We start from the raw sequence: 11,973 nt of genomic DNA, 5'->3' as shown, positions 1-11,973 counted from the left end.
AATCAGAATAATTTGAGAATCAATGCGAATACCGAACATGAAAAAAAAAAGATTTGTGATGAGGAATGATTCCCTTTTGGTGATTATGGATTTTTAGTTATTTAAAATATAACTATTTTCTATTGATGGTGATAATGAATTTTAGTTCATTAATTATTATTTTTTTCCAACACTAGAGGTCCCTTTAGGTACTATGAGATAATTAATCACGACACGTTTCGAATTTAATGATCCATTATAGGTCAAATATAGATTCATTGACCTTACTAGTTGATTAAATTCAACTATTTTTTTTTTTTAATATAGATATATATAATAATAATGTCCGAATCAATTTACACACACCTCAAGTAATTCGACAAAGCATTTGCTACTATTTGATCATCACTAATTAACCCAAATACCAAGTAACTCTATCAGTCAAGCACATAGGGCAAGGACCAAGGGAGATCTCGTTGTTGCATAGCTCAGGTCAGAGCAAGGTGCCATAAGTAGTCGCACGATCGGGCACTCATGCCCTTGTCATTGTATACTCCCGCGGGTCGGAAGGCCGCAGGGGAAGGAGGGGGGCACCGGGCGAGATCAATCAAGATTGAACTGATCGAAAGAAATCACCTAATATTTCTACGTCTGAGGCCCCCCAGGCAGGCTGAGGAGTGGGGGAGTGTGGGCCGACAAAGCATCTGGGCGGTCAAACAGGCAAAACGGCACGAACGGACCGTTTTCGGGCCAAATCGTTGTGCTATAGCATGTAAAGTTAGTCAAACTGAATTTTTTTTTCAACAATAATTCACCAACCCAAATTGAAATGCAAGAAAAAAAACAGCATATCATATAATATAAATCATAAGGTAAACTAACTTGCCACCTTTTTGCATTTCCCATCAATGTGTTCATATACATTGTTGAACTTTTTAACTGACTGTACAAAGATTTCTAACTAATTCAATCTGCAACAACTGAAACACCAACTGCGTTACGCGAATGTGTGTTCTTTTCGCGGTCATCTGTCCTCTCTGCAGTGAATCTTACGCGGCAGGAAGCTGTGGTAACAGTAAACGCGGTAATAACATTTGTTTAGGTACTTTCAAGGGGCGTCGATGATGGGGTGTTGATGATGTGAGAGTATCATGGGGCCAGATTCTTCATCGGACGAGGAGATAGGTAAAATAGCCTGTTTGTGAAGGATGAAAAAAGTTTAATGAACTTAGGCGTGGGGTGGTAGCGGGGAATGGTAGCGGGGAGGAGCGTAAGATGAATGAATCGTAGATTAGCTCACCTGCTGGCGGTGGCGACGATGGCAAGATGTCACAGCTTTCATTATGATGTAGATTGGCAGAACAATGCCAGTAATCCTCAGCATTAGCAGCTGCATGCAAAGCGTAATGAGTAAGAACAAGAACGATATATCAGGTCTCGGGAGGGGAGGGGAGAGTGCACGCAGACCTTACCCCTACCTCGTAGAGATAGAGAGGCTGTTTCCGTTAGACCCCCAGCTTAAAAGAACACTAACAACAACGAAATAACGCCAAAATGGGAAACGGTAGACAACATACAGAAGACAACAATGAAATAAGGCGAGCACAAACCAGCAAAGGTGATCACCAAAATAGAAGAACTAGAAACTATGAAAATATTGCGATGCTACTTGTAAGGAAGTCGGTACAAGTACAACCACCAAGTTTATTCCGCAGGAACGCGAGAGAAATACCAGTACACAACAATGTGAATTCCCATTTTCTCTGGTTTAGTATCTTACCATGACCAAAGGGAATGAATAGTCCCCAGCTTGATTCACTATGATCGGAAGAGTGTGCCGTAAAACCAGAAGCAGCATAAACTGTTAAAAAGAGAACAAAAGACAGAATCAAATTGCTGCGTTTTAGAAATTGTCTAAACGGGATATCATGGTTCCAGGTCACATTTGCATATCTTACGGTTCGTAGAAAGTTTGGCCTATCGCAAAAGCTAGTGATTGAAGAATCTCATGCTTTCTTTTCATAACTAAAACGCACCAAGATATGCGTGTGTGTGTGATGTGTGAGGGGGAGAGAGAGATAGATTACAATCATTGCGACTGTACGACAACACATCATGCTTCTTGATGTAGAGACTGCATAGTCATCATCATAGTCGTCAGAGTTGATGAAATCACGATCAGTTGAAACGAGTGCTATCAAACGAGGGTTATTCAAGTCTCTTCTAACAATTCCCCAGTTTCCCCTGATCAAATAACACGTGGTAAGAGAAAAGCAATACGGAATATGGAGCAGAATATGCAATTTTCCTAATAATAGCAACAAGAAAGATGAAGAATGATACCTAAAGTTCATTGGGATGCCTCCAAGTCGAAAAATGGGGGGAGGTGCCGTATAACCAGGCCTAAAAGGCTGTAATCAACAGAAACCCGACATAAGGATACTAATGATCAACGTCAACTGAAGAATTAAGCATATGCTGAAATACAGAAATGAGCCGAAACTATAATAGATCTAACAGGAAGGGCGGAGAAAAGGTTGCTTTGGTTCAAATGCACGTCTAGCCTGCAAGTTATATAAAGAAAACTTAGAAAAGTTACCAACCTGGTGGCATATCTCACAAATGGTATCACCCTTCTCATTACACCACCTCTGCACACATCTCCTATGTGCATACTGCACGAAAACCAACGACAACCATGAAGCAGTTGCAGAATAGAATATGAATAGAGACAAAAGGAAAACGTTGAGATGTTAGAAAAAAAGGAGAATAAGATAGAGAATTCGGCACAAGTCAGAAATAGGTAGGAGACCCTCAAGTTCAAAATCAAACTGATGTCACAAAGTACAATTTTACTACAGGGATATCTTCAGCGTGATGAAAAATATTCTAGTGCTTAGATAGTTTGTCGAAGTAATAAATCGTCACCAGAAACCAATCACAAAATTGAGCCTGAACTTGAAAGTCTAAGTTAATAACAGGACGTTGCTCAGAAGGAATAAAAAGTTGCAGAAACACAACTCCAAAACGTACTTGTAACAATATTAACAAAATCTTTTCTTATCCAGGCCCGTCATAAGACGGGACCATTTGCTCACTAGAGTCGATAGCTTATCAGAAATAACATGCGTCTAGCATCAACATAAACTGAGAATACGCAGTAAGCACAAGCACATAACTCATATTTTGATTTTTAAGCATATACTCAATATAAACCAGCTCCAATAACAGGAGATTAGAGCATCGATAGATAGCATAAAACAACAACCATGCCTCGAGTTCAAGCAAGTTGATTTCGACTATATGATCCCCACTCTCCATGTCGCTTCATTTAAGCACATCCCAGTCCAATAAAGTTGGCATATTGTCTATTAAAAGAAAGAAAGTAATCGTAACAAGGCTCAACAAACCTTCAAACTACCGCAGCAAGAGCAAGGAACTTCCATATTTGAATCCACATCTTCATCTTGGCATATCCTGCATTCAACCATCTTCCGAGGACTCGAGAGAGGATCAGATTCCTGGGAAGAGCAATCAGTTACAGAGCTATTCATTGTCGATGATGCTAGCTGTTTCTGGTTTCTGCTTTCAATAGCAGCCTCCAAAGTTGATTCCGTTAGCAACCGATCAACCAGAAACACAAAATGATCTCCCATACTTATGTCACCAACTAAGAACCACTTTTTTCCAAAAAGAAAAATCAATGTAACAGAGACAGTGGTGCCTTAAACAATCAGCTTTCCACCAGAATTACCTGAAATTAGCAAATAACAGTATACAACTTGCCTTAGACCATAAAAGTTGTTTCAATCAGAATTGTTAAAAGATCAGCCAATTATACAAAAAGTAAAAAGAGTAATAAAGACATAAAGGAATAAAACATCATTGATAAAATTTCCAACTACAAAACTACACATAAAAAGAACCACAAGGTTTTGAAATAAAGGACAGACAACTTTAATTCAAAATAAGTATGACAAATTTGAATCAAGGACAAAATAAGGGCTTGCATAGAGAAACTTCCTAAGAATAAAAAAACACTCAACAAATCCAATAAAATAACCAAAACCAAATCAAAGAAGAATAATAAAAACCAAGCAAAAACAGAAAGTATACATGCAAATAACAACAAAAGGGAATCAAAAAAGATTGAAACTTGAGAACCCCAGATGGCAAAAAGTGAGCTTTTGAATAAATTTCAAGCTATTAAACATTAAAAAAAATAGAGGCAAATAAAGAAGATGAGCAAAAATTTTAAAAAAAATACCCAGATACCAAAAAGTGATCTTTGATATGAATACAAACTATTACCTATTTTCCTTTTTAATCAGTACAAAAAAGATGCACTTTTTTCTTTTTTAGCAATTCTTTAATTTAAACTATCTACGTGACATGATTAAGATCATAAAGTTGAACGACATTTTGGAAAAATTCACATATTTCCCTGCCAAGTCAAAATAGGCCAAACGAATTAAAACGGAAGGAGTATTTACACACAAACATCAAAAACAAAGTGGATGAGCAAAAAAAGAAAAATATCTCCATCCATATGGAAAAAAGTGATCTTTGATATGAATACAAGCTATTATCAAAAACAAAGTAGAAAAATGAGAAAAGAAAAAAATACCCAAATACCAAAACAAAGCTATTAACAAACAAACATCAAAATATAAATAATTTGAGAAAAGTGAAAAAACTATCCAGATGCTAAAAAATGATCTTTAATATGAACACAACCTATTTTCTATAAACACACAAAAATAAAAAAAACAGTATATGAGCAAAAAATAAAAAACACCCAAATACCAAAAAATGATTCTTGATATGAATACAAGCTAATTAACACACAAACATCAAAATCAAAGTAGACACAAATAAATAATTTGAGCAAAATAAAGAATATCCAGATGCCAAAATATGATCTTTAATATGAATACAACCTATTTTCTATTGACACACAAAAATCAAAAAACAGTATGTGGGCAAAAAATAAAAAACACCCAAATACCAGAAAATGATTCTTGATATGAATACAAGCTAATTAATTAACACACAAACATCAAAAACAAAGTATAGACAAATACAAAACATGAGGAAAAAAAATAAAAAATACCCAGATTCCAAAAAGTGATCTTTTTTCTTTTTTTGTTTGCAAAAAGTGATCTTTAATATAAATACAAAGCCATAACAGAACAACATGAAGAAACAATTTGAAAATTCAAGGAATATACTGAGAAAATGAAAGGCAAAAAAGAGACTTACAAGAAAGGGATAGGGATATCTATAAGCTAAGAAAGGTCTCTTTTTTTCTCTTAATCTTAAAAAAGATTTCTCCTTTGGAATGAAGCAACAGATTGAGTGTTTAATTACTCAGAATTTTCAAAGAATCAACAGAGGAAACTCTTACAAATGAGAGAAAAATGGGGTGGTAATGCAGTATATAATAAAGGATATCTATATAGTCTCCATATTAATGAAGCTTTTTTTTTTCTACAGATCAAGAATTTGATTTGAACAAAAAGACCCAACTTTTCAAAATTGGATAATTAAATTATTAATTATTAAATAAAGTCTCGGGGTAATCAATAAAGTTGATGTCATGCAATTAATAAAAATTAAAGTAATTGATAAGATGTCATGTAATTAGGAGATTTTATATATAATCGTGAAAATAGCCTCCGATAGAAATTAGAGTAGTTGGTAAGTTGTCATATAATTAGGAGGTCTAACAAAAATTGAAATAACTGTAAGTTGTTATGTAATTAGGAGGTTACGAGTATAAATTATGAAAATAACCTCAAGCATAATTGAAGTAATCGATAAATTGTCATGTAATTAAGAGGTCACAAATAAAAATCGCAAAAATAATCTTTAGTGGAAATTCGAGTAACTGGTAAGTTATTGTTATGTAATTAGGAGGTCACCGATACAAATTACATAAATAGCTTTCTACAAGAAATTGGAGTAACTGATAAGTTGTCATGTAATTAGAATGTCACGTGTATAAATCATGAAAATAGCCTCTAGTAAAAATTTAATCGATAAGTTGTCATATAGGATTAATTTGAAAGTCACGTTTAGAAATCATGAAAATAGCCTTCAGCAAAAATTACAATAATTAGTAAGTTGTCATGTAATTAGAAAGTTACGTGTATAAATTATGGAAATAGCCTCTAGCAGAAATTGAAGTAATCGATAAGTTGTCATATAATTAGAAGGTCATGCATCTATATCACGAAAATAACCTCTAGCAGAAATTATAGTAATTGATAAATTGTCATGTAATAAGAAGACCACAAATATAAATCGCAGAAATAGAACTAATTGATAAGTTGTTGTCGTGTAATCAGGAGGTTATATATATAAGTCGTGAAAGTTGACTCTAGTATAAATAAAACCTAAGATTAGGTATAATAAATACTTGGGGTCTGATTCTTTTTCGAATCGTACGCATATCGGAAGTTTTATTATATTATACTAATATTTTTTGAAAAAAAAAAATTAATTAAATTAAATTATATAATGAACAGATCTTTTCAGGTTTCGAGCCATTCAAAACGTGTCTCCTTCCCCTTTGTTTCTCTTTCATGTTAATCATCATTTTTTGTTATAAATTTCAATTTCAAAATTTGAAAAAACATTTAAAATTAATATACACAAGCAATATAATTTAATTATATTAATTAGTAGAACCACAAGTGGATTTTGAGTTTAAATTCTAAATATGAATAATTTTAGATAAGGAGCGTTTTATTAGAACGGATCATATACGACGTGAATTCAAATTAATCGTATATAAATTTCAGATACTATATTATATATAACTTAATTGCTTATATAGTAGGTTCTTTTTCTTAATTTTAGGTTTCAATATTATCATTAGATGCTCTTTCGAAGCTTAAAGTTTATTCGAATTTTGAATGCAATGACGACCTCATACTATAATAATATTGAGATTTATATATTTGTAGATGTTTAGTGAAGTTTTTAATTTACTCTGTACATATATAATCTAAATAGAAATTAATGAATGCACATGAATTCTTTATTGACCTTAGAGATCACGCTGAAATATCATGTATATGTTTTAAAAAATATCTATTATTATATGTCAAATTTAATTTATAATATCGTAGTAAGTATTTACGTTGTCATGCATCACATTTAAACTCATAAAAAAAAAAAAAATCTTGATTATTTTTTTTCTTTTTTGGTCTCTAGGGTCGAGTGGGTGGGTGCGTGGGTGGATGGGGGGGGTAGTAAATAGGTTTAAGACTAATCAATGAATTGATAAGTTCATTAAATACTGATAAGTTGAAATATATTCCAATTTTTCAGTTTCGAAACCTATGATTAATGTAAACTCATCCCTAATAATAGTTTCATTAATGTAGTGATTAAAGAGCTTGTACTAATTGATTGAGTTAAATTATATGAAAAGCTTTTCTTTTTCAAAAATAAATTTATGACTGTTTTCTTATAAAATAAAAAAAACATACTATAACGACAATGACATATCCAGTATAATTTCTTAAAGTAGGGTCTAAGTAGGGTAGATAGATCCTGACTTAAGAAAGATCGTCTAAAGCAGTCCAAAAAAGTAATAAAAATATAACAAATAGTTGATCATAACAAAAATAACAGATAATAACAGGGCATTAACTATAAGACAATAATATAATAATCGAAGTACAAACAATAACGAATAATAACATAAATCGAAGGTAAAAAAAAGCTATCAAAGCAATACTACAACTAATAGTACATGGACAACAAGACCGATAAAAAAACATGCAAACAAAAATATTACTTAAAAGATTTAGAATGAAAATCACATGATAATGCATGTTATTTTCATTTATTTTTTTTGTTGAGATCATGCATGCAAATTTTATTTCCCAAATTTATTAGTAAAAGTTTTGGACTCATAAAATGTTTATCTTTTTTCATATTGATGTTTGTTTTTCAATTTATTCATTATCTTAATTTTAGCATGAACTAGATAATTTGAAATTAAAAAGCTGGTTAATATAGACTAAAAAAAAGTAATGAAGTTGAAATAATCTCCATTTTTTCAGTTTCAAAACCTATGATTAATGTAAACTATCCCATAATAGTTTTAGTTTCATTAATGTAATAATTACATACAGCTTGTACCATTGACTGAGTTAAATTATATGAAAGTTTTTTCTTTTTCAAAATAAATTTCAAAGATGTAAGGATAATTTTGAAAAAAATCTAATTATAACAATGCCATATTTTATTCTGTAAAATTTCATAAGTGAAGTTTAATGAGGGCCGAATATACTCAAACCTGGCCCCTATCTTTGTTATGAACAAAGATCGTTTTCGATAGATTCTCGATCGGCTCAAAAGAGATTAAAGATATCTGACTCAAGATTGTTAGAAAAACAACAAAATAGTAAAATACAAAATGGATACAATAACAAATAGTAAATACACATCGAAGAATAAGTGGTTATGTGACAGCTAAATGCTATTATGCTTTTTAACCTTCTATCGTAATCCTCGACCTCCATTAGCTTGCGTTCTATCTAAGGTGATGTCCTCAGTCAGCTGAAGTTGTATCGTGTCCTGGCTAATCACCTCTTCTAGTTCTTTAACCTACCTCCACCTACTCCTTTTTCACATGTCTGAATCATCTTATTAGTTTCGCTTTCCGTATCTTGTTCGTCACTAATACCACTCTCACTGTTTCCCACGTAACTTCATTTCTAATCATATTTCTCCGAGTCTCTACCCACACCTATCATGTGAGCAAAAACAAGCATGCAAACAATTTAAAAAGATTTGGAATGAAAATAACATGATGATGATGAATGTCATTTTCATTTCTTTTTTTTTGGTTTGAGATAATGCATGAGAACTTTATTTTCCATTGTTATGTACATTCTTTTAACATAAAGATTAAATGTTATGCTAACCACATTGGGTTAAAGGTATCAGATTCAAGATGTGGATATAAAAATTCTGTTAAAAGAGGTAGTGTTGGTCTTTATACACGTAAATTTGAAATAGTCGAAGCCCTAATAATGTGCATATCAGAGTCATAATTTGAATTATGGATTCGAAATTTTAGTCCTTTTAAGATACTGGATAGATTAATAATTTATATACTTCTAATTAGATTTCTACGATAACTATAGAGTTTGAATCAAGTTACTGCATTCTCCCAAACTCATAATCGAAGGCCTAACTCTACTCCTGCCAATGCAGATACTAAACATTGGACGGAAAAAGTGTTCTTCTTAATGGAATATGATGCAAATACAAGTAAATTATTATTTGGGTTATTATATTTTAATTTTAACTAATAAACTGAAAATGATTTGATCATCAGATATATTCCAAAAAAGAATAATATAATTACGAGTTATCCACTTGAAAGAGAAATATCTTCAAAGGAAGTTTTATTTTATTTTTAAGATAAAATAGAATCCAAATATATCACAATCTTGAAACGTAAGCAAAGCCGATTGTCTTGACCAAGAAGTGTAGATTATTAATTAGTTTTTTAAATAATAATAAAGTTGAACACGTTGTAAAGTTAATATCATATGATCAGGAAATTACGAGTTTAATTATTCATGAAAATGATCTTCAACAAAAATGCGAGACAAGACTGTGTACAATTGGCCTTCATTACCCGACCTGATCTTTTTTTGACGTCGCATATCGTGAGAGTTTTAGCGAACCAAGTTGCTAATTTTTTCTCATAAATACTATATGCAAAGCCTTTATTATCCGACCCGATCTTTTTTTGACGTCGCAAATCGTGAGAGTTTTAGCGAACCAAATTGCTAATTTTTTCTTATAAATACTATATGCAAAGCCTTCATTACCCGATCCGATCTTTTTTTGACGTAGCATCTTCATAGTTGACATGCCCCTATATTAATTAAGAGCACTGTTACCAAAAAAAAATAAATTAAGAACACGTTGAAACTCTTTCATTGCAAGTCTAAATTAAAAAAAGTGCATTATCCTATTTGGATAATATACTATAAGCTTTTATAAATATTTATAAATTATGTTAGGGCAATAATAATAATAATAATAATAATAATAATAATAATAATAATAATAATAATCTAATAAAAGTTTGATTACTTTTTTAGCAAGTTGATTATTTGAACAATTATATGCCACGTATACCTACGTATACAGCTGAGAGTTCTAGTTCTATATATACATTATTTTTCATTGATCTTGCTTACTAACTAATTGAAGGAATTAAGATTCGATATTTAATTTATCATAAGAATTAAAAGAGTATCTTTGAGTGTGATTTTAATTTACAATGTACTTTAATAACAATCAATAAAGTCGTAATGGACCACGAGAGACTAGGGTTCAAATTATACAATCTAATAAAAGTCGTAATGAATACAGTTATACAATACTTTTATTAGCAGGAGCGGAGCTAGCGTGTTGTGTGGGGGTTCGACCGAACCCACTAATTTTTGCATAAACTTTATATTAGTAAATAAAAAATTTGAAAAACATATATGATTATATATGTCCGAACACACATGCAATGTAGTCTGTTGGTTTAGTGGTAGGTGTATCAGCTTCCCAAGCTCAAGATGGGTCCAAACCCCACTAATGACATTTTGCTAAGTAAATATTCACACACTTTTACACTTTTTTATAAAAACAAAATAAAAAATAAAAACAAAATTAAGTATTATTAGGCTTGCTTTTAGCCTATTACAACGGTCAAATATTCACACTTTTAAATTTTTTTATAAAAACAAAACAAAAAAGTAAAAACAAAACTAACTATTATTGGGCCCATAATTATTAAAGAAAGAAGGAAAAAACTTTACCAAAATCCCAATACATCACCCACGATATTACCAAGCACTCCAGCAAAAACTTTTTCACTTTGGTCAATTAGGCTCTTGCATCTTCGTCTCTTCGAACAAGAAATGTCAAACGGGTTATTATTTTTCCAAATTGCACTTTTGCTGCTCTTCCAAGGTATGTAATGTGGTTTTCATTTCTCTTTCAGTTTTCGTAGATGCTAGATTATTTATTGCTAGTCTCATAGTTTTGCATCGGAATTCATGAGTCACGAGTCACGATCAATAAATTGTGATTAGATTTTCAATTTTGCTATAGATTTTGAGTTGAAGTGTTTTAGTATGAATTGTTTCTGTAATTCTGTTGCAACATATATTTTCATATTTTGTGAATTGTGATTGCAACGCAGTAGTGGTTGTTGGACAATAAAATTTTAAGATCGAAAAATAAATAATTCGAGACAAGAAAAATATATTGCAACAATCAATTTATTGATTTCAATGTGAGTGTTACAATCTCTATGAATCCTCTGATTCACCTTTTCAAATATAAATTCAAGGGTTAATTAAAGCTTGATCTTGAATTTGAACTTGATTTGATGGACTTGAGAGACTTGATCTTGACTTGTGCTTGAATTCAAGGGCTTTTGAACTTGTTCTTGAATATTGCAGTCTTGATCTTAAATCTTGATGCACTTGATTTGAATGCTTGAGCTTTTTAGAGAAATTGAGGCGTTTGATCCACGACCTTTCTTTTGCTATTTGTTAGAGGTCTGGGGTTCGTCTTTTTTCTGAATTATGAGGCCCTTATTTATAGTTGTAGGAAAGGAAGAGTCACGATGAATATTAACTTCCTTTGACCAATCTGATTTAAGTGATGTGACGCCTTTTATGGGCTTTTATTTCATGGGCCTGCTGCATCAGTTTGACATGTGACACGGTCTTATTGGCTCCCTCACTTGATTTGGCATGCTACGTCATTTGACACTTGGCGCTTATTTGGGTCTCTAGAATATGACAATATCTTGGATTTAGTAAAGTGGGCTCATCATTTGTAGCCCAAATTAATGGACTAACCCAATAAATATTGGGCCTTATTTAAATCCATGCCTATTTGAACTTAAATAATTAACTCAATTATATTAATCCGCAATATTTATTCGCGACT

The 11,973-nt window shown here is 31.8% G+C and overlaps 1 protein-coding gene across 2 annotated transcripts; it reads right to left on the bottom strand.

Annotated features, from left to right (window-relative positions):
- Window positions 1-835: 835 nt before the first annotated feature.
- Window positions 836-5,533, bottom strand: LOC107846826. Of its 2 annotated transcripts, none has more exons than XM_047399284.1 (8): window positions 5,242-5,533; window positions 3,390-3,733; window positions 2,583-2,654; window positions 2,323-2,390; window positions 2,067-2,223; window positions 1,760-1,840; window positions 1,280-1,369; window positions 836-1,174 (listed from the first exon to the last, which is right to left on the bottom strand). In XM_047399284.1, the coding sequence occupies exons 2-8, from the start codon at window positions 3,633-3,635 to the stop codon at window positions 1,088-1,090; spliced, it is 801 nt and encodes a 266-aa protein (XP_047255240.1). In that variant the 5' UTR covers window positions 3,636-3,733; window positions 5,242-5,533; the 3' UTR covers window positions 836-1,087. The 2 variants fall into 2 exon arrangements, with proteins under 2 accessions (XP_047255240.1, XP_047255241.1); XM_047399285.1 differs by lacking the exon at window positions 5,242-5,533 and adding an exon at window positions 5,093-5,221.
- Between the last annotated feature and the right edge of the window lie 6,440 nt (window positions 5,534-11,973).

This window comes from Capsicum annuum, chromosome 11 (assembly GCF_002878395.1).
Source record: "Capsicum annuum cultivar UCD-10X-F1 chromosome 11, UCD10Xv1.1, whole genome shotgun sequence".
Taxonomy (NCBI): domain Eukaryota; kingdom Viridiplantae; phylum Streptophyta; class Magnoliopsida; order Solanales; family Solanaceae; genus Capsicum; species Capsicum annuum.
The sequence above is the reverse complement of the archived record's forward strand: the minus strand, read 5'-3'. Positions and strand labels throughout refer to the sequence as shown.